This window comes from Mesoplodon mirus (assembly GCF_964341445.2).
Source record: "Mesoplodon mirus genome assembly, chromosome: 3".
NCBI classification, from domain to species: domain Eukaryota; kingdom Metazoa; phylum Chordata; class Mammalia; order Artiodactyla; family Ziphiidae; genus Mesoplodon; species Mesoplodon mirus.
This window is the reverse complement of record NC_138978.1, coordinates 153,010,246-153,033,934: the sequence shown is the minus strand read 5'-3', so window position 1 is coordinate 153,033,934 and position 23,689 is coordinate 153,010,246. Positions and strand designations below refer to the sequence as shown.

General features: G+C 44.2%; 1 protein-coding gene across 1 annotated transcript; it reads right to left on the bottom strand.

Annotated features, from left to right (window-relative positions):
- Positions 1–653: 653 nt before the first annotated feature.
- LOC309799298 (chitotriosidase-1-like) lies at positions 654–4,701 on the bottom strand (the record flags this gene model as incomplete). Its single annotated transcript, XM_082612250.1, is given in 8 exon segments — positions 654–751; positions 754–827; positions 1,482–1,606; positions 1,817–1,982; positions 3,353–3,409; positions 3,986–4,020; positions 4,022–4,199; positions 4,571–4,701. Coding segments are annotated over 8 exon segments (864 nt in total).
- Positions 4,702–23,689: the final 18,988 nt, after the last annotated feature.

Genomic DNA, 23,689 nt, shown 5'->3' with positions numbered 1-23,689 from the left:
GCCATGGAAGTCCTAGATGTTCCACACAGCTGACACACGAAGATGTGGGCTCCCCAAAATTAACAGACATTTTAATTTAGGGCTTTTTGTTATTGCTGTTTGTTAAGAAGGAGAAATGATACGGTCAATCTTGACTTTTAAAATTAGAATGGGTTTGTAAAAAAATGTCTAGCCTACTGAATGAGGAAGAGCTGGGCAGGAAAACTCCACCCACCCCAGTCTACAGCGAAGCCTTCCCTTTCCCGGGGCGTAGGGGTGGTTCTGTCCTGAGATGTTATCAACTTGGGAAAGTTCTCACCTCTTTCCAGAAAACACCTTCCAGAAGGACATTCAGTGCCAAGGAGCAAAAGCTACCCATTATCTTGAAGGAAATGGGGCTGAGGGTGTATGAAGGGAGCAGAAGTAATTTTGGCTGGAAACGAGCTCAAAGACAGCCTCCCAATTAGTCACTGGTTTGTTTGATGTGTCCCCAAACTAGATTGGTTTGCTGTGTCTAATATCAGCCGAGATGCTACACAGAAGTGAGGTTTCTCCTCAGCAGTGGCATGGAACAGGAAAATAAAACAAACAAACAAAAAAGAAACAAAAATATCCTGGCTTCTCCACGCCCTGCTTGGTATCCTGCTTTTCCCTTCCATTTGGTTCTTCGAGGCTCAAAAGGGGCTACCGGCAAGGGCCTGTGCCAGGGGCGTCCTCCCACCTACCACATTGAATTCGGCCACGGCCCCGCTCTCTCCCTGTCTCTCGTGGGGGGGCGGTTATGCCCTGTGTTCTTCTCCCAAGAGCCATGGAAGTCATAGGCCATGAAGTTGAGGAACTCCAGGTTCCTGCATGAGGCGTGGGAAGAAAGAGTGAGGGGCTAGTGCGCAGGGGGAGCCCTCCCCCTTCCTTGCTCCTCCCTCTCCTCTCACGCAGTGTGTGGCCTGGGGAGAGACCTGCCTGTTGGGGGCGGGCTCCCTTCTGGCTCTGGGAGACACAGCAGCGTAGGAAGCACCTCCGGTCGCCCCCCCCACCCCCGTCATCCAGGCCATTCTCATTCTTGGCAGCTCACGTCTTCAGCACCCTCAGGACAGAGTCCACTCAAGGACACCTCTTGCTATTTTGCTGTTTTGAAGGGAAATCTAGCTTAGCATTTCTCAAACTTTAGTTGTGCACATAAATCACCTGGGAATCTCCTTCAGGTACAGGCTCTTATTCAGTAGGCCTGGGGTGGGAACTCATTCTCTTGGAGATGCTAAGTGCTTCCCTCTTTCCTTCCCCAGGGATATTTCACTTTAAGACTGAGTTCTTAAGAAAAAGGGCAAGGCTCCAAAGAGAGGGGCTCCGGAGTGATGGAGTAGCAGATGTGGTAAGGAAAGCCTCCCTGGGTCTGCCGGTGGTGCGGGTGAGCCCCTGCTCCATTCTGGGGGAAGCTCAGCCTACCCTTGGTCTCTTTCTCCCGCAGAGAACACATAGTTCCATGCCATCTGCCTGAGACTCACAGAGCAATTTTGCCCCCCTCGTATCCAGCTTTTGTGCAGTGTGGTCCTGCTGGGACAGCTGTGCTTGGCAGGAGGTGTGCCTTCCCTGAGGCCTGGGCTTCCTGCTGAAAGACATTGGCCAGGTCCTGCAGGGGCAGCTCAGGTCCTGTGAACACACAGGCAGGGAACAGGCAGCCCTGTGAGCCCCAAGCAGATGTTCCCACACAGAAGCCTGAAAACTGACCACAGGGCTGGTCTGTGCTATGCAGACACATGAAGCAGCTGAGCCTGGGGGCAGAGCAGCACCTATGTGGCCCCCTGGCCAACTGGGTCTTCCCTATCTCACCCAGCTGTACCTGCACCAGGGCTATGAAGCACTGCTTATCTGATGGAGGGCTCCCCCGGCTTCCTGTGTACTCCCAGTCAAGGTCGAGACCATCAACGCCATATTTGCACAGAAACCTAATGGCTGAGTTGACAAAGGTCTGTCGGTTATTGGCTATAGCCACCATATCCATGAACCTGTGGGTTGATAAAGGGCAGTGTGGGCCTGTCTTACACAGGACAGCGGGTCGTGCTCCCTCAGAGGCAAGTGAGAAACTACTCAGGATATTGGTGCTCAGCTGTCTAGGCCAGAAGGGCACCGGAAGGGCTGCTTCAGAGGCTGCCGGGATATTTGCAGGTGGGTTATGGGCCTGGCTAAGGGAAAGGGGCAGTGTAGAAGTGCCCCCAAACAATGACATCACCAGGGGCACACTGACTCACTAGGACCTCTGCTTCCCAAAATCCCCTCCAGAAGCTTACTGCCACATCCCTGCCCAGGGATTTGTCCTAACCTGAATCAGAGCTGGCTGTCAACCCAGCATGGAGATTGACAAAAGAAGAGGAATCAGTTTCTAAGATGAAGAGGAAGAGAAGCACAGCAGGTTGGTGAAGACCTGGGTAATCTTGGGGGCCTGCTCTTCTAGTTCCCTGGCAGGTTAACATGGTTACTATTCTTCTCACTCACATCTGTAGAGTGCTTGGTACTATTGTTCTTACTATTACTAGCCCAGAGTTCTTTACAATTCCCGAGGTGCCCCAAGACCAACCTCCCCACATCTTACTTTCTCAAGAAGTCCCTGGACTTCTTGGGGGTCTTGAGTTTTATAGACCGTTTCTATTTTAATTTATTTTTTAAATTAGCTAATAGCATCAGTTCTTAAGTGGGGTTTGTGTGCCTGGGAACCCCAGGCTAAGAATCCTGAATTTCAGTGAAAAATCTGTGTATAAGCAGTGTTTTGGGAAGGGGAGTCATAAATTTCATCAAGTTCTCAAAAGGGCTCATGAACCAAAAAAGCATTAGAAAGACTGGTTTAGAATTTTGGGGACCTTATAGTTAGGACTTTCTAGGAAAAGTGTGGTTCCAAATATACCATTCTGTTATCTCCATAAATATCAAAAATGTCCTGGAAATGTCAATATTCTGGCATCCAAGCTCAATTTCACAGACTGTCTTTGACACCCAGAAGGGGAACAAAAATTCTCAGACATACTGTTCCAGAGCTCAGAAAATAGAGACACTATATGTTGTCTGGGATTCGTTGAGACCCTCCCTGTGCACATTTCATGGAGGAAGAGACTGAGGCCTGGAAAGAGGTCACACTCTCTGTGCTGCATTTAAAGCAAGATTGGATGTATAATGGCCTGGAGCTAAGCCCACTCCACTGCCTCCTGAGGAGGTACCAAGAAGTCAGAAGGAAAGTCGGCCCCCAGAGTCCACTCTTCTCCCCCACTCCCCCTCACCCTGGCTACACCTCTGCCTGGCTGATTCCCCGATTGGGGGTCTCTCTGGCCAGTGAGCCAGTTCCCCACTAGGGGCCCTGCCACATTGGTGCCCACAGACAACTCACTTCTGAGTGCCGAAGTTCCAGCCCCCAGTGGCCAGCAGCGTCTTCAGCTTGGGATTCCTGGGAAAGACAAGAGAAACGCCAGATTTTACCCAGCCAGGTCCTGGGGCTCACCTCACTAACAAGGAAGCAAGGAGCCTGGCAGGGCTGGTGGGGTGAGGTAGGGGATATATAAATCCCTATGTTCAGATTCTCTACCAGGGAAGCTCTAGATTGGGAAAGAAAAGACACATGCCTGCCTTTGAGGACCTCTTACCTGGCTGGGGAGCCGTACACTCAAGGAATTCAGAAAGCAAGAGATCAGGACTGATCTTCAGAGAGGCTGTACTAAGGTAGTGATAACACTTGAGCTGAAGGATAGATAGATTTTAGGAGATAGAAGGGCACTCATTCCCAGTGGAGGGAAACAGTTTTACAGTCCAGATTCTACTTAGACCTAAGCTGGAAGGGCACTTAAGGAGTCACTATCTACCCCCACCTCTTCCACATAAGCATGGGAAAGCCCAGAGAAGTGATGAGACTTGCCCAAAGCCACAGGTCTGCAGCCAGACTGCAGTAATGGAGAAGGTTTCTGCCTTTGAGAGGAGGCGCCTGTCTTCTCCACCTCCCATCCCCACCTCCTCCACTGCAGCTCACATCTTCTTCAAGCTGTTGAATTCCTTGTAGAGTGAGTGTCTCATCATTCCACGCTATGGAGCTGAGCTGGTGATTGGTCATGCCAGCAAAGGCATATATGAGGTGGGTGCACAGCTTGGGGTCCACATCCTTGGGCAAGAAGCGAGCAGCCCCCTGTCTGTACTGGGCCCAGTTAGTGAAGTAGCAGACCAGTTTTGCCGCAGAGCCTGGCCAGCTGGGGCAAAGAAAAGAAATGGCAATCAGAAGGGCCAGCTATGGACTGGCACCCTCTGCCCAGAGGCAGAACTTATGTCATGCCAGAAGACGTTAAACATGGCCCTTCATCTGCCAGAGGCAGGGAGGCAGAACTTTCAAATCACAGCTTGGAATACTTCAGAATGTTAATTAAAATACAAATATATAAAGTGGCAGAGAGGAGGCCCCAGTTACAGGCCTGGGTTTATGTTTCTTTAGTCTTGCTTTAAAGAGGTTTGCATTTATATACTATTATCCCTTGTAGAGAATTGGTTTAATATCACTGACAAGGTTCTAACAAAGAGAATATTTTCTCTAGGAAAAGGCAGCTTGTCTCTGTCATCCCCATACCCTGTAGAATGGCTTTGTGTGTAGGGCCTCTCCTCCCAGATGGGGACTTGTCTAGCAGTGATGGGTCCCACCGAGGGCAGCACTGTGCAAAGTTGACCAGAACACCAGAACGCAAAGATGCTCATCTTCATCCCTGCCGCTGCCAGAAGTGTACTTTGGGCCGATCTTTTCTTTAGCCTTGGCTTAGGGGTCCCCATCTGAAAATGACAGTGTGGTCTCTGAGGGCTCTTCCAGCCTTGCAGACTATGATCGTGTGGTTGGTACACGCCAGCATTTTATGCCAGGGACTTGGCAGAATGATGAGTTTGGACTGGAGCATGTCTGTGGTCATGGTCTAGACCCTAGGATTTCCTTCTGCACAGACAGGGTCTCTCTGCACCCTCCTCCAGCCCCCATGTGGCCAGTGAGAGGATGAGGAGGGGGAGCAGTGCAAAGTGGCTATAAGAGGGTGTGTAGGAACCCAGAGCAGGAAGGGCTGGCTGAGACACCCCTGGGCCCGTGGATGGCTCTCAGAAGGAGGAGTCAAAGCTCTTGGGTAGTCACTGGCCCTAACTAGAGGTCACCCGGGAGTGAAGTTTGCCGATGGGACTGGGGCGTTGCCTGAGTGACATAGAAGGAGGCTTGGTGAACTCCCCAAAGCAAAAGAAGGAAGCAGGGGATTAACCCAGCGAACACATCCCTGGGACCATCTAGAAAGGAGTCAGGAGGCTTTTTTTATTTTGTATCATATCCTGCCATAGCATATTGAATATTGTGCATGAATATTTGTACTATAGAGGCAACAAAGTCTGGTGGTTAACAGCAGGGTCTTTGGAATTTCATGCCTGGGTTGAAATCCCAAGTCTGCAACGTTTCAGCCAGATACTTCAGCTTTCTCCTTCATAAAATGGGAATGATGATTGTTCCTATCTTAAGGACTATTGTGTGAATGAAGAGTTAATGTATGTGAAACACTCAGAACAGTGCTGGCAGAAAGTAAGCTCTGTTCTAAGTGCTTTGCATACATTAACCCTTAGCCCACACAAAATTCTATTATTATAAATATATACCATCCCATACCATAGCACACCATATGCCCAGAAGTAGCTTGGATTAAAGCTTTTGAGGAAATCTTCAACTTTTCTCTCTTCCCCATGTTTGCTATTTCTCTGGACCTGGCTGTCTCCTCCTGTGAGATGAAGAGGGGAAATGTGTGTCCAGTGCCACAGCCCAGGCTCAGGATGAGGGTCTGAGTACAGGGAGTGGTGTGGGATAGGAAGGGAACCCAGGAGTCCAAGTTGCTAAACATCACCCAGAGAGTTCTCTCCTGCCTTGCACAAGAAGGTGGCCTCCTGCCTCTCCCAAGCTCCACATGCAATCAGTTCAACAGACACGGAAAGAGTGTGCTGTCCTTGCTGAGGCAAGGGGCTAGGACATGGAGCTGGAGAAGACTTAGGTTTCTTACTTCCAGTAGCTCAGAGCTCCCCTACTGGTGGTAGGGGAGACACCTAAGCCAGTAATTAGAAACACTGTGATACATACTGTAAAATGTGTACCAGTGCTACGAGAGCACAGAGGTTGGAGCAAGTGACCTCAGGGAAGACCAGAGAGAGGCTGACATTTAAGCTGGCCCCACGGACACACAGGAGTTCAGCTAGTGGGTTAGGAAGCTAGAACCTTCCCAGAAGAAGGAATGGCAAGGCCATCATGGGGACAAGAACACTTGCAGGGGCCTGAGCTTTGGAGGCAAGAACCCACTGAAATCTGGCAAGAGCTCTTGGGGTGGGTGTAAGTGTTGGGGGAGTGAATGGGAGAGGGTAGCAGAGCCCAGGGAATGGGGCTGAGGGAACCCAGGGCTAGCTTCAAAAAAGGCACCACTTACCCCACTGGATCGTCAGCAGAACCATCAAACCTGAACAGCACAAAAGAGAAGGCAGAGATTAAGATGTCTTTCTTACTTGCCCAGGCCCTCTATGGCTATTGAAGCACAGGAGCGAGAAGTGGTCAGGGATGGGGGTGGGCTCAGGACAGTTTCCTACAAATCCAGCTTCCTCTGCCCACAAGGGACCCAGGAGGGCACTGTGTCCATCCCTTCACCCAGGCCAGACAGCAGGGGCCCCTACCTGGCCTGGGCTAGTCCTGGAGCTGATGGAAGTCTCCATGAGCTGAGACTGCTCCCCCTAGAACATCAGTAGAGGGCAGTGTGGATTTAGGAAGATTCTAGGAAAACCACTGACTTTTAAGCTTTTTAGAGAGAAAGTTTCTCTTTTGAAATAAGCAGAAAACCTGTCCTCAGGATGAAAAGAGCCAATTTGGAAGGGCGAGGCCAGAGAGTTCATCTCTAGGTGAGGTCTCTGTACCTCTGCTCACAGCCACAATTGACTACTTTTTGCTGCTTTCCTGCCACACCCCACAAGAGGTTGGCTGAGTTACCAATATTCTTGGAAACCTAGGGCTCAGTGAGACTCCTTTAAAAGTATTTATTTCACCTCTCTGGTGACCTTGGATTTTCCCATTAACCTAATAAAACCTGCATGAAAATTTGTAAGGGCACCCAGGGTCATGGCTCCCAGGCTGTGCTTTGCAGGGCAACCAGCATCAGGGTGGGGAAGAATTCCTTGGCAGTGGGCACCCCTGGAGAGTAGGGGGCCTCAGAACACAGGAAAGACAAAACCACCCAATGCTGAGGGGTTCACTGACCCCAGGCTTCCAAAACAGGAGGAAAAGTCATTTTCAGCCTGTTGAGAAAAGCTTTTCCTTGCAACACAAAACCTCTTGGGCTGAAAGACCTCAGTGGGGAGCCCACAGGGACTGCAAGCCTGGCAGCAGAGGGAGAAATGGAATGACCCTCCAAGGGTAATTCTCCTGAAAGCTTCTGCTTCCTTACAGACAGCACCAAGGAGCCATTTCACATACACATCTCCACTTCCCCACAGCTCCTGGGGTGCAGCCCATGCTCCCCGACAGCACCCACTCACGTGCCCAGGCTACAGACCACACCATGGTGCTGGCTCAGTGACAGACTCCAGCCCACTCAACCAGCTATCCAGGTCCTGCCCTCCTTTTATCAGGCCTCCCTGTCCCACCACAGCCAGGGGTGTTGAAGTCAGACAGGGGCAGCGGGAGGGCACAGCGGGCAGGGGATGTGGTATGGAGGTCTAGGGTGCCAAGTAGCATGGACTGGGGCCACCTGACACAATGCCCTTTAGCAATGCTTGGTTTTCTGGAACAATCACAGGGTGTAACCTGGGCTCTTATCATTGCCAAGCCAGGAGGCAAGAGGAGGGAAGAGGGAAGTGTTTCTAAACCTTCTGCTGGGCAAGCTTGATTCTGATTTTCTCTCTGTGGGCTGGTGAGGACCACGAGCAACTCCAGGCTTTGGAGGAAGAGAAACACCTCATGAATCAGGGGAGCAGGCTTCCAGACCAGCCTGCCTGCTTGCTTTACCACGGCCCTCTCTGCAATTTAGGTAATCTCTCTGTAAGATGATAGTGTTGCAAGTATAATCTATATTTTACAATAGTAATATTTTTATTACTATCCATGTGATAGTAATATTTTATATCCATTGAGAAAAATACATCATGATAAATAGCAACTATGAGCTTAGTAATATTTTTAAATGCCTGTGTTTCTTATGAAGAATCAGAGGGACCTCTATCAGTGTCCTGTGGCTGCTGTAACAAATAACCTCAAACTAGGAGGCTTAAAGCAACAGGATTTATTACCTCACAGTTCAGGAGGCCGGAAGTCTGAAATCAAGGTATTGGCAGGGCCATGCTTCCTCCAAAATTTCTAGGGAAGAATGTTTCCTTGCCTCTTCCATCTTCTGATGGCTTCTGGTGTTCCTTGGTTTGTGGCAACATCACTCCGACGTCTGTCTCCATTCTCACAAGGCTTTTTCCTCTGTGTCTTTGCATGTCTTCTTTTCTGCCTCATATAAAGACCCTCGTCATTGGATTTAGGGACCACCCAGGGTGATCTCATCTTGAGATTCCCACCTTAATTACATCTGCCTAGACCCTTATTCAAGTAAGCTCACATTCTGAGGTGCTGGGTGGAGATATTGGGCGAGGGGGGCAGCATTCAGCCACTGCAGGACCTACTGGGACATGTTACTTATTCTGTCTGCAGACAATGGCCAGTGCATACATGAACTCCAAGGTCCTGGCAAAACTCTGAGCTTCTAGGGGATCTGCTCTTTGGTCCTAGGCCTTAATGTGAGTGGCCTGAATGGCTGAGGGGGAACGTCCAGTGGCAGCAGACTCTGGAGTCAAGTTGCCTGGGTTTGAATCCCAACTCTGTCATTTACTATCTGTGTAACCTCGAGCACGTTCCTTGATTTCTTTGAACTCCAGTTTCCTCATCTGTAAGGAGAAGTCCCCAGAGGATGGTTATGAAGGCACTGCCTGCTGGCTGCTCTTATTCTTGGGGCTGCCCGGCCCTGACACTTCTGCCCAGTCTCTGTTGGTGTCAGAGATCAGGGCTCTGGTAACTTCTGTGAGGTCTCTGAGGCGGTCAGAGCTCTGTGCCCAGATGGACGGTCCCTGTGTCCTTGCCTTCTCTTTCACTTAGGGATCCTGCCAAGGAGCCTGTTCAGAATCACCTGAGGTCTATAGAGCTGCCTCAGGTCTTCGAATGTGGGCAGAAGGGGAAGGGTGAAGGTGGGAAGTGAAAACCAGGAGACTTTGAGAGGCTTCTGCAGAGAGACAGGTGGCCTCCTTATCTTGCCCCATACTCCCGTACACATAGCTGACCTGTCAGCTTTGAGCTTTCCTGACTCGGCTTCCTGTCACCAAAAGGACCCTGCATTGTGGTTCCCAGGATTCTCAGTCACTCTAAGTGCTGACCTGTCCCCAATCATCTGGGGTCTCCACTGTGCCCAGTAGCCCCACCATTAACATCACTACCTTGGTTTATGTAGCTGTTTCTTTTCTTTCCCCCTGACTACCTCGCTCCTGCTACTCTCTCCTGAAGCAGAATGCTCTTTTCCTTCCTAGCCCTTATCCTAATTTGAAATTATGTACTTATTTTGTGAGTTTATGAATTGAATGTGTGTCCTTCTCACTAGACTGGAAGCCCCAAGAGTGGGAACCATGTCGGTTTGTCCACTACTGTGCACTGACAACCCCAGTGGCCAGCACATAGAATAGTCCTCAACAAATATCTGAAAATATTGAGTTTATTATTGAATGGTGTTTCCTCAGTCCTCTCACCACTCAATATCAAGTGCTCAGAAAGTATCTGGTTGATGTGAGAAGTGCCAACCTCCCCATGAAACCTCTTAACTATTAGCAGAAGCTTTTCTCCCATATTGCAGTTGAAAAAACAGAAGTCAAAGCTGCTGTTTCTTGCAAACTTGCCCAAAGCTGGATAAAAGAGGAGCCAGAGCTGGAGTGAAGATTCCCAGGCTCTTCCCTTTTCTATCTGGGCATCTTCTGATGGGCCTGAGCCCCAGGCAGGGGTGGACCTTGTGGATGCTGGCCACTGTGGCCTTCAGCCATGCTGAAACGCACATCTGGGAGTGCCCCCCCGCCAACCCTCTGTCAAGAAAGGGCACACTGAGCCCTCTCTGGCCATGCAGGTTGTGGCCTTGCCTGTCCAAACATCAGCTTGTTTCCTGATCCTGGTAGACCACATCCCAGTGGAAGCTGCTTTTCTCACAAATAACAGCAAGTTTGAGTATGAGGCAGTTGGCATTCAGTGGGTACCAGAAATGAGAGGCGACGATTGGATCTAGGTAGTATGGGCCAAGGCCAGAACTACAGCCCATTCATTTCCCTGAGCTTCTCCCCCACTCCCTCCTTCAGAGTCTGACATTATGTAGACCCCTTTCCTCTTCCTCCTTCCTTCTCTCTTTCTCACTCTCTTTCTCTCTCTCCTTCTATTCTTCTCTCCTTTATTTCTACACATAATTATTAGTGTAAAATAAGGTTCATTGTATACTTTGCAGCATTAAGCAACATAAACTTAAAATAGATTTATGGGGGCTTCCCTGGTGGCGCAGTGGTTGAGAGTCCGCCTGCCGATGCAGGGGACACAGGTTCGTGCCCCAGTCCGGGAAGATCCCACATGCCGCGGAGCGGCTAGGCCTGTGAGCCATGGCCGCTGAGCCTGCGCATCCGGAGCCTGTGCTCCGCAACGGGAGAGGCCACAACAGTGAGAGGCCCGGTACTGCAAAAAAAAAAAAAAAAAAAAAAAGATTTATGTGTTGCCTATTGGAGCCTGGAATTCTATACCTAATTACAAAGAAATAAACACTTTCTCAATATATTGTTAAAAGGGAAAAGCACAGTGTACCCATTGCACATGGCAGATTGAACACAGGTGTTTATCTCCACTCTCTTCTGAAACCCTCTCAAAATAGCAGTTAAAGGATTAAAATGGTATAAATCAACTAGGATGAAGTAAATGGAAGAGGGGACCAAAATAGATGAGAGATATCAACAGCTGTTTGGAAGATGAAACAGAATGAACAAGTGGAACTCACTCGGTGGACCTGAAAAAGCTGATACCTCAGCCAGCAGGTGGGGAATGCACAGGGAGCAGGGGATTCATGCCAAGGCACCCTGGAAAGGCACAGGAGTTAGCAGAAAATTGTGACGTGGAGTGAAGCTGACAACAGTAGGTATGAGTGAACTATTTAGACCCCCAGATCTTCTTCTCCATCCCCATAAAACACAAGATGAACCAGAGTGACTGTAGATTTGGGAACACGTTGCCCAGCAGAGAGTGGAGGGGACTGGGGTAAGGGGGATACCAGACTGAAGACTGAGACTGATGACAGGGGAATTAAATGAAAGTCTCTGGGATGCTCAGACCAACCAACCCTTCCCTCCACTAGAGCCCCAAGCAGAGCATTAACTCCTCTCAGGAAAACAAACCAGCCTAAGAGAAAAGTTACCAAAACTCAGACTACCAAAACTCAAATGACATCTTGAATGGAATAGCCATGCCCCTATCCCATCACCCCAAAGTGGGGGCCCTTAGATAAAAAGCCACCAAGCCCCTGGAGCTTCCAGTAGCGATGACTCACTATTGCATATGGAAGAAATGCAGGATCATCAGACATTTGAGGAAAGAGTCCCTACATGAAAGATAGATCAAACAAACAGAAAAAAAAAAAAAAAAAAGGAACTTGGAGAAATCAGAGTGGCAGTGAGGGCTTCTGATTTTCTAACCTCAAACAATTATGTTCTGACTGTTAATGATGAGCACACATTACTTTTACTTTACTTTTATTATTTTAAAAAATTTAGGGCTTCCCTGGTGGCGCAGTGGTTGAGAGTCCGCCTGCCGATGCTGGGGACACGGGTTCGTGCCCCGGTCCGGGAAGATCCCACATGCCGTGGAGCGGCTGGGCCCGTGAGCCATGGCCACTGAGCCTGTGCGTCCGGAGCCTGTGCTCTGCAACAGGAGAGGCCACAGCAGTGAGAGGCCCATGTACCGCAAAAAAAAAAAAAAAAATTTAGTCTACCTGTTTGCTGTACACCTTCTAGATAACAAGCACTGTGCCAGGCACTGGGGACCCTGAGATGAATTCACAGCCCCTGTGCCTGTGGAGCTTCCAGCCTCCAAGGTTAAGTACCACTTCTCACTGGGGTCATTTCTCAAAACGCAAATCCCCTTGAGAATCACTCACGCTTCAGCCTTTTCTCACTGGTAGGAAGAATTTTCCATCCCCACAATGGGCCCTGAGCCTTTTCTATCTTCCACCAAACTTGTTGAAGCTGAGATTCCTCATTACTCAAGGCTTTAAATGTGCAAGGGCAGTGGACTTTAGCTTGGGCCCTTGGGCCAGGGTCTGCTGGTCTCCCTGAGATGGGTTCCACCTGGCAAGGAAGGCTGGTCTAAAAAGGCTCCTTGTGGGAGCATCATGGCTCTGTCCCATTGCCCCATTAATATGAAATCTCATCTCCCAATCAGGGGTGGTGCACAGGCTTCTGTTTCGGGTGCTTCCACCCACTCACTGCCTGCTGACTGAGGGACTCTATAAGTATCAGCTTCCTCTCCCATGAGCTCCCCAATATCATCATGGGATGTGTTATCACAGGCTCTGAACTGAGCTGGGCTTAGCCTGGCAGGACTCATTGTACATTGTGCCCATATATACTTGTCTATAATTCTCCCTCCCATTTCTAGGCATTTGAGTTTTCCATTTTTTTCTTTAATTAGCATTGCCAAAGCTTTGTGTATATAGCTCATTTTTTTTGAATTTTTGATCATGGTGTATGATCCTTTTAATGTGTTGTTGGATTCTGTTTGCTAGTATTTTGTTGAGGATTTTTGCATCTATATTCATCAGTAATATTGGTCTGTAATTTTCTTTTTTTGTAGTATCTTTGTCTGGTTTGGGTATCAGGGTGATGGTGGCCTCATAGAATGAATTTGGGAGTGTTCCTTCCTCCAGAATTTTTTGGAAGAGTTTGAGAAGGATGGGTGTTAGCTCTTCTCTAAATGTTTGATAGAATTCACCTGTGAAGCCATCTGGTCCTGGACTTTTGTTTGTTGGAGGATTTTAAATCTCAGTTTCAATTTCATTACGTGTTATTGGTTTGTTCATATTTTCTATTTCTTCCTGGTTCAGTCTTGGAAGGTTATACCTTTCTAAGCATTTGTCCATTTCTTCCAGGCTTTCCATTTTATTGGCATAGAGCTGCATGTAGTAGTCTCTTAGGATGCTTTGTATTTCTGCGGTGTCTTTTGTAACTTCTCCTTTTTCATTTCTCATTTTATTGATTTGAGTCCTCTCCCTCTTTTTCTTGATGAGTCTGGCTAATAGTTTATCAGTTTTTTGTTTACCTCTCAAAGAACCAGCTTTTAGTTTTATTGACCTTTGCTACTGTTTTCTTTGTTTCTATTTCATTTATTTCTGCTCTGGTTTTTATGGTTTCTTTCCTTCTGCTAACTTTGGGTTTTGTTTGTTCTTCTTTCTCTAGTTCCTTTAGGTGTAAGGTTAGATTGTTTATTTGAGATTTTTCTCATTTCTTGAGGTAGGCTTGTATAGCTATAAACTTCCCTCTTAGAACTGCTTTTGCTGCATCCCATAGGTTTTGGACCATTGCGTTTTCATTGTCATTTGTCTCTAGGTATTTTTTGATTTCCTCTTTGATTTCTTCAGTGAGCTCTTGGTTATTTAGTAACGTATTGTTTAGCCTCCATGTGTTTGTGTTTTTTACGGTTTTTCCCTGCAATTCATTTCTAATCTCATAGTGTTGTGGTCAGATAAGATGCTTGATATGATTTCAATTTTCTTAAATTTAGTGAGGCTTGACTTGTGACCCAAGATGTGATTTATCCTGGAGAATTTTCTGTGCGCACTTGAGAAGAAAGTGTAATCTGCTGTTTTTGGATGGAATGTTCTATAAATATCAATTAAATCTATCTGGTCTATTGTGTCATTTAAAGCTTCTGTTTCCTTATTTTTTTTCATTTTTGATGATCTGTCCACTGGTGTAAATGAGGTGTTAAAGTCCCCCACTATTATTGTGTTACTGTCGATTTCCTCTTTTATAGCTGTTAGGAGTTGCCTTATGTATTGAGGTGCTCCTACATTGGGTGCATATATATTTATAATTGTTATATCTTCTTCTTGGATTGACCCTTTGATCATTAGGTAGTGTCCTTCCTTGTCTCTTGTAACATTCTTTATTTTAAAGTCTATTTTATCTGATATGAGCATTGCTACTCCAGCTTTCTTTTGATTTCCATTTGCATGGAATATCTTTTTCCATCCCCTCACCTTCAGTCTGTATGTGTTCCTAGATCTGAAGTGGGTCTCTTGTAGACATCATAGTTATGGGTCTTGTTTCTGTATCCATTCAGCAAGCCTGTGTCTTTTGGTTGGAGCATTTAATCCATTCACGTTTAAGGTAATTATCGATATGTATGTTCCTATGACCATTTTCTCAATTGTTTTGGGTTTGTTTTTGCTGGTCCTTTTCTTCTCTTGTGTTTCCCACTTAGAGAAGTTCCTTTAGCATTTGTTGTAGAGCTGGTTTGGTGGTGCTGTGTTCTCTTAGCTTTTGCTTGGCTGTAAAGCTTTTGATTTCTCCATCGACTCTGAATGAGATCCTTGCCAGGTAGAGTAATCTTGGTTGTAGGTTCTTCCCTTTCATCACTTTAAGTATATCATGCAACTCCCTTCTGGCTTGTAGAGTTTCTGCTGAGAAATCAGCTGTTAACCTTATGGGAGTTCCCTTGTATGTTATTTGTCATTTTTCCCTTGCTGCTTTCAATAATTTTTCTTTGTCTTTAATTTTTTCCAATTTGATTACTATGTGTCTCAGCGTGTTTCTCCTTGGGTTTATCCTGTATGGGACTCTCTGCACTTCCTGGACTTGGGTGGCTATTTCTTTTCCCATGTTAGGGAAGTTTTCAACTATAATCTCTTCAAATATTTTCTCGGGTCCTTTCTCTCTCTCTCTCTTCTCCTCTGGGACCCTATAATGCGAATGATGTTGCTTTTAATGTAGTCCCAGATGTCTCTTAGGCTGTCTTCATTTCTCTTCATTCTTTTTTCTTCATTCTGTTCTGCAGCAGTGAATTCCACCATTCTGTCTTCCAGGTCACTTATCCGTTCTTCTGCCTCAGTTATTCTGCTATTGATTCCTTCTAGTGTGGTTTTCATTTCAGTTATTGTACTGTTCATCTCTGTTTGTTTGTTATTTCTTCTGGGTCTTTGTTAAACATTTCTTGCATCTTCTTGATCGTTGCCTCCATTCTTCTTCTGAGGTCCAGATCATCTTCACTATCATTATTCTGAATTCTTTTTCTGGAAGGTTGCCTATCTCCACTTCATTTAGTTGTTTTTCTGGGGTTTTATCTTGTTCCTTCATCTGGTACATAGCCCTCTGCCTTTTCATCCTCTCTTTCTATGACTGTGGTGTTTGTTCCACAGGCTGCGGGATTGTAGTTCTTCTTGCTTCTACTGTCTGCCCTCTGGTGGATGAGGCTATCTCTATCTCATTTTTTAAAGGAAACAAACTCATATGTTTCCTAACTGATTCTATGTTTCTTAATAAAGTGGTAGGAACACTTTAGTGATTGTGATGAATTATTGGACACTCAGCATGAACTAGCTTGAGAGTTAAAAACTCTTCGGGGCACAGTCTAAGTTAGGGCACACTTTGTGTGTTTTACCTCCAGAAGCTCCACTTGTGGTCAGTATGTATACTGACCACAAGTTCAGTCAATTTTGGCTTTATATATTTTGAGACTATGAATAAATAAGATAAACACAAAAACTTAGAATTACTATATATTCCCAGTGAATTAAACAGTTTATCATTATGAAGCATTCTTCTTTATCTCTAGAAATATATTTGCTTTAAAGTTTATTTTGTTTGATGTTAATACAATGACACAAGTTTTGGGGAGGTTAGTGTTTGCCTAGTATATTTGATCCATTCTTTTTCTTTCAATTTTACTATATTCTTATGTGTTAGATGTACTTATAAACAGAAAATTGTTATTTTAAAATCTAGTCCAACACGCCCCTTACATGTAATATAATTATATATGTATGTGGATTTATATTTACCATTTTACAATGTGCTTTCTTTCTGTCCCATATATTCTATGTTCCTTTTTTCCTTCTTTTGGATTGAACATTTGTATTATTTCATTTTTCTTCTGTTAGTTTAGAAGTTATATGCTCTTTTATAATTCTTAGAAATTACAATATTACATCCTGAAGTTAGTTGGTGCTTTTATCCTCTTCCCAGTAACGTATGGGTAACAATTTAACTCCATTAAACCCCTTCACAACTTAATGAATTTTAATTCTCTCTATATTTTATACCCTAAAATATTGTTGTTGTTGTCTTATATATATGATATTAGCTTAGATTTACCAATTAATTTAGACTTTTTGTTGCTTTTAAATCCTTTCACAATCTCTGAGTGTCCATCTGGGATTATTCTCCTGTCTCAAGAATGTCCATGAGTATTTTCTTTAGTACAAGCATGCCAGTGAAATATCTTCTCATTTTCTCTTTATCTGAAAATGTCTTTATTTCATATTTATTCTTGAAGCATATTTTTGCTGAGAATAGAATTCTATGTTAGCACTTATTTTCTTTAGAACACTGAGTACATAATTCCATTGTTGTTCTAGCTTCCATGTTCCTGTTGAGACTATGACTCTATGACTGCCATTCTATTTCTTAGTTCTTTGGATGATTTCAAGATTATTTCTTTCTTTCTGCTTTTCAGCAATTTACTCTGACATATATCTAATGGTGAAATTCCTTTTATTTACCCTTCTTGATATTTATTGGGTTTCTTGAATCTATGGATCATATTTTTCACCTATTTTTGGAAGTTTCACATTCATTATCTCTTCATATATTTTCCCCCATTCTTTTTCTCTTTTCCCTCTAAATATCCACTGAAATATATGTTAAAACTTCGCACTCACTATGTTCTCTATGGCTATTACATTATCTTCTGGGTTTTTTTGTTTTGTTTTGTTTTTGCAGTACGCAGGCCTCTCACTGTTGTGGCCTCTCCCGTTGTGGAGCACAGGCTCTGGACACACAGGCTCAGCAGCCATGGCTCATGGGCCCAGCCGCTCTGTGGCATGAGGGATCTTCCCGAACCGGGGCACGAACCTGTGTCCCCTGCATCGGCAGGCGAACTCTCAACCAATGCGCCACCAGGGAAGCCCCTTCTGCTTTATCTCAACTTTTTTTGCCTATCCTTTATTCTGGATATTTTCTTCTGATCTATCTTACAACTCACTAATTCTCTCTTCAGCTGCATCTAATCTGCTGTTAAATTCTTTTTTTGAGTTTTACTTTCAGTTATTTAATTTTTTTAGTTTTATAATTTATATTTGAATCTTTTAAAAATAAGCTATTTCACTTTATGTAGTTTTCAGCTCTCTGCAAAAAAATTTCCACCCTCATGACTCAATCACATCCCAAAGCCTCCACTTCCTAATACCATGATTTGGAGACTAGGATTTCAACACATGAATTTGGGAGGGACATAAAACATTTAGTCCACAACATTTGGATAAATACATAGATGTGGAATTACAGGGTCATTGGGGAGATATATGTTTAATTTCATAAGAAACTACCAAACAGCTTCCCAAAGTAGTTGTATCATGTTACACATCTAAGAGCAATGTATGAGCATTCCAATTATGCCAAATACTTGCCAATACATGTTGTTTTCAGTTTTTCAAATTGTAAACATTCTGGTGGGCATGTAATATCTCATTGTGGTTTTGCTTTTCCTTGCTGACTAATGATGCTGAGCACTTTTTCATGTGTTTATTGTCCATTTATATGTCTTCCTTTGTAAAGTGTCTGAGTTTGTCATCCATGTTTTTATTGAATTGTTTGGTTTTATTACTGAGTTAAGGGAATTTTTAATATGCTATGGACAAACTTCATTTTCAGATATGTGTATTACAATTGTTTTCTACCAGTATGTGGTTTTGTCTATTTATAATCTTGAGTCTTTTGATGAATAGCAGTCTTTAATTTTGAGTAAGTCGTATTTCATTTTGATTAAAACTTCAGAAAAGAAGAATTTCTTTCATGGTTAGTGTTTTTTGTATCCTATGTGGGACATTATTTGACCATATGTATAGGGGTCTATTTCAGAACTCTGTTGTGTTCCATTCTGTTCCACTTCCATTGACCTGTCTTCAAATTCACATGCTTGTTTCTTCCAATGTTTCTAGTCTTCTGATAAGCCCATCACATGAATTCTTCATTTGTGATATAATATTTATTATTTCTAGGATTTTCTTTGGGCTCTTTTCTATAGTTTTTATCTCCCTGCTGAAATTCCCCATGTGCTTACGTATAATTTCCACATTTTCCACCAGACCCTTTAATATACTTAAAATAGTTATTTAAAAATTCCTATCTCATAATTCCAACACTTGGGCCATCTTTGGATCTGCTCCTATTTACTATTTTGTCTCCTGATGATGCATCACATATTTTTTCTTCTTTGAAAGGCTCATAATTCTTTTTAAATGCCAGACATTTTGTGTAAAAGAACAGTAACCTTAAATAAATAAAATATATACTTAGAAAAGGGCATACCCCTTCCTCTGTCAGGCTATTAAAGTGGTGGACTGAGTTAATCTGAGATGTAATTGAGGTAGGTCTGGGCTTGTTGTAGCTTTAGTTTGATTCAGCTCACCACTGGTTTCAAGTGATTTGAAGGCAGAATCAGAACCTTCCCTTCAGCAGGTACCAGTGAGGTTCCAGAAATTTCTTTGTGCTTTACAGTCCAGCTGATACCTTTTTGAACTGTGGGAATATATCACTTTGTTTTTTTAAATGGCCACTAGCTTTTGCATCCCTACAGAGTTTTCTTTGCTCTGCACTCTAACCCCTGGCTTTCTGAGCTTCGGGAGAACTCTCTTTACCCTGATTCCCCACACCTAGCCTTGGAGTGCTGAGGCAGTGTATTCAGTGAAAGACCAGCCTGCTCTTGAGCAGTTTACTTCAGTTCTCCTTTCCTGCTCCCAGTTTATTTGTTTCTTCCAAACCGAGGAAACTTAGGAGTCTGGAATAACTATAATTCAGTTTCAGAAACTGAAATGTTTCTGGGTCACCCAGATGACTTGGAACTGGGCTGTAGTGTACAAGAGCTAGATGACTTACACCTATGATGCAGCACTTTTGGATTCCAACTCAAAGTTGTGTATGTGTGTGTGTGTGTGTGTGTTGGGGTGTGGGGGGAGGTAACATTACCAAAGCCCAGAGCTTGGTGGATTCTAGACTTCAACTTCTGTCCCCCAGCCCCATGAAGCTGTTAAAAGGGAAAAGGCCGGGTGGGAGATTCAGATTGACCTATACACACTATTGATACTATGTATAAAATAGATAACTAATGAGAACCTACTGTGTAGCACAGGGAACTCTACTTAATGTTCTGTGATGACCTAAATGGGAAGGAAATCCAAAAAAGAGGGAATATATGTATACGTATAGCTGATTCACTTTGCTGTACAGTAGAAACTAATACAACATTGTAATGCAACTATACTACAATAAATTTTTTTTAAAGTAATACTTAGCTTGTCATCTGCGTTTTCTTGATTGGGCAAAAGTGGCCCAAATGCAGGGCTCATCTCTCAGCAGATACGTTTTCTTCCAGATCTTGGTCCATGATTCTTTAGAAATTTATTAGTGTTCCTATGCTCTCAAGCAGGTGTTTTATTCTTTTGTGTAGTTCTAGTTATTCTCAGTGGGATGGTTGACCTAAATTACCTAATTTGTCACTAGCAGAAGATGCCATATCTATCTTAGTTTATTCCTCACTCAATCTTCCAAAAACCAAGAGCAGTGTTTTAAAATTTCTCTTCTTCCATACCATTTGTGATGTTATTAATTTCTGAATTTTAATATATTATAGATTTTAATATAATATTATTTAATACCTTAACTGTTATATACAAATGATGGATATTTTTATGTGTTCTATTTCCCACTCCCTGCTTTTTTGCCTTAAATTCTACTTCTTCTGGTTTTTTAAAAAATATTTTCATTTACTTCATATATTTTTGCCTATCCTCTTATTTTTTACCCAATGAGAAACATTTTGCTTTAAGTGTGTCTTACAAAAACATTCATATTTACTATGATTACTTGTAGATGGATACTTCTTATTTTTAAAATCTCTTTAATTTATTAACATCAAGAATAAAACCATATCTATTGGCATCTCTTACAATAGATGAAAAATTGAACCACTCTCCTTTGCTACCATCCAGTTTTTATCAAGGTAATTTGTGATACAAAAATCCCAGTTCATAATTATGAAGTCTTTATTATATATAATTGTAAGAATTATTTTCACCTCATTTTCCTTGAGTTTTATATCATATTAATCACAATCATTTAGCTTACATAGTCTTTTTAGTTCTATTGATTTAATTATTCTTTGCCTTTTACACTATATTGTCTTTTGGGTTCTTCATTTTCATTCATTTCTCAGCTGATAGGAATATTTCCTAAAACTATATTTTTCAAAAAGGTTTTATGAAAAATCCCCCAACCCCCCAAATGAACCCACAGACATCCTGTACCAGTTATCAATTTATTACCTTTCAGCTCCAAATGCACCTTTTATAGATGTCTGGAACAGCTTCTCCCTGGCACATGTTATGCTTTATCAGTAGAGGGCGCTGAAGGGACAGGAGAAAAAGAACATCTTCCTGGTTCCTTTGCGCTTTGCTTCTGACTTGCCCCCAGGACTGCAGTCTGGTGGAGCTAACTCCTAGCAGGTTTCAGCAGCACTTCTGCTGACGGCGTCTCTATGGCTAGTTTTGTGGATGTCCCATCTGGTTTCCCAGTGGCAAGTTTAGCTGCACCCTCGTGGGCGGATTCCTGATGAAAGGCAGGGGTGACTCAACCAGTTCCCTGGAAAGTCCAGCATGCAGCTTCCTCCCAAAGAGGTTTCTCAATGAGTTCTGCGGCAGCGCTAGGTGGCTTCGCCATGAGTTCAGCAACATCCCCCAAAACAGCTTCCTGGGGAATTTTGTGGGCACCCAGCAGGAAGCTTCCAGCTGGCAGCCCAAGCCTGCAGTTGTCTGCCCACCAGCCTTGGATCTCTGACTATGGACCAGTTCTGTCCAAAGACAACCCAGAGAGTTTCTCTGCCATCCGGTAGGCTGCAACCACACCTTCCCTAACAAAGGCTGAACCCCAACCTTTGGGAGCCCCTCTCCCCTTCCAAGTGTGTTCCTTCTTTTGTACTCTCCATCAGCCTTAGGAAATTTTTTAACATTCCCTTTTATTCCCACTGTGTAGTTAATTCCCTGAAAATAGTTAATTTTTATATCAAACCTTCCATTTTCAAACAACTATGTGATTTCTCTCTCCTAATTCAACTGTGACTGAAACACAATCACTGGTTCAGAGGCATGGGAAAGCTATGGGGAATTTCTTGCCTTCTCTACACAGAATGGAAAGAGCCAATGGAATCTTTTTGCTATTAACACCTCAATATTGCACTTGTTTCTGGAATCTGCACAGAGCAGGAATCCTGCAGAATTATAGCTTGATGGAAAAGTGCTATGTAGGGCGAGGTCACTGCAGAAGAAGTCATATATAACAGGCAGTCAAACCAATTGGAGAAAGTGCTGCTGGTGTTCCATAAAAATCATGTCCCTTCTGATTTCTGCCCTGAGTCAGTAGGTCCACTGTTCTCCTAATACCCCTTGGCTGGAATCCCAGTCCTCTTTCCCTCTTTGGTGTCCTTCATGTGCTCCCTTAGCCACCCTCACTGCCATTGCTCTATCCAGGATCTGATCACCTAGCCTAAGAATTCCCCTGGAAATGCTATCTCCCTTCACTCCATAGGTTTCTGAGTGTCCAACTCAAACCTCACTTCCTGGAAAGCTTCCCCATCATCGTGACTCAAGTGATTCTCCCTGTTCTGCCTTCTCCTATTATCTATGCAGGTCTTAAGGCACTTTCCTAAGTTGGCTCTGCCACATAACTGATCTTCCCTACCAACATGGGCTGCCTTGATGAAACCTGGTTCAGATTAGCAGAGGGTAAGAACTCACTTATTTGTATAGAAATGGCATCCTCTGTTGGTAACTGCATATATGACTGGATTTCTTTTTCATCAGCTATATAAGAACCCTCACTGCCCAAAGCTGAGAGAACCAAGAAAACTCAGCTGCCCTTCTCTGTTCATCTCACTCCTTTAGCAGGTAAAATTCATTCCACTGACAGACTCACTAGATTTCTACCCTTTACTATCACACTAAGAGGTTTCTGATGCTGACGTCTCTTGGATAACCATCTATAACATTTATTGAACATCTGCTACATGCCAGGCGTGGGATTAATTTCTTTACCTATATTATATCATTTAATCCTCACAGAAACTTTATGAAGTAGAACACTTGGGTCAGGTTCCCTAAAATCAAACTTCAGTACATGTTATCTATTTAACATTTACTGAACACTTGCTATATGCCATGCATGGGAAAGGGAGTCTGGTTGGGCACAACGTGTCAACAGTATTTTTATTTCTACTGTACAAATGCAGAATCATAATCTTCCACATTTGTAGATGCTTTACAGATTTTGGAATGGTTTCATATTCAGTATCTCATTTAATGCTGCAATAACCTTGAGAGATAGTGATTATCATCCCCATTGAACAAACAAGGAGAGTGACAAGATAGGAGACTTCCGCAAGATCATCAGCCAGTTAAATGCGTCTTGTCTGTTTGTGAATAGCACCTTCCCAGATACATAGCCAGCTGTTGTGAGTCCTAGCTCAGACTCTCCTCTGTGATGTGCAGGTTCTGAGAGTTTACCAGTAGGATCTTACAGCCCTTTTAACTCAAACTCCTACTCAGCCCTGAAGCTGGTAAACACCCCTTATGAGATCAGGTAAGAGAAAATATACCTGCTTACCAGAAGGGGGTCCTTCTTTGCCTACCTGACATTTTGCTGGGCTCACAAAGGTCCTGCAAAATTCCCCTGTAGAAAGAGGATGCTCCTGGAACATTGCTCACCTGTTTCAGCTGTTTTTCCTTAGCAAAGTTTCATTAGAGGTGTCCCAGTAGACCAGAGTCTGTCAGAGCACACTGGGGGACCCAGGGCTACCTGAGTGCAGCCTTCATCTGCCGCAAGGGGTGGCTGTGTGACAAGTCCTCTGGCAGAAAGCTGGGGCTTCCTGGATCTCAGGGGAGGTGTCACCTCCACCACCTTCTCAGGGTCCTGGGCTTTGGCCCCCAAGTTGCCCCTGTATCCATCAAAGACCCCTGAGCAGTCTTTGGAATGAATGAGTATGAAGAGTTGCATTAGACAAGCTCCCCTCCTCCAATTCCCACCCCATCACAATTCTGAGTAATGCTTCACACCTAAGAGCTGAGGGAGGTACAGCAGGAGCACATGTAGGGCCCCCAGAAACATCACATTGTGGCGGGAAAGCGTGGGTTTAAGATCTCATTGACTCAGGTTCAAATCCCCCACTCCATCACTTACTAGGTTAGGTATCTAATCAGGATGAGGTACAAGTGAAGGTATCAGAAAACCCACAACAACAATGACTTTAACAAGGTAGAAGTTTATTTTCCTTTCACATAAAAGCCCAGAGGCAGGAGTTTGGGACTGGTATGATGTCCCAGTCTCCTTGCAG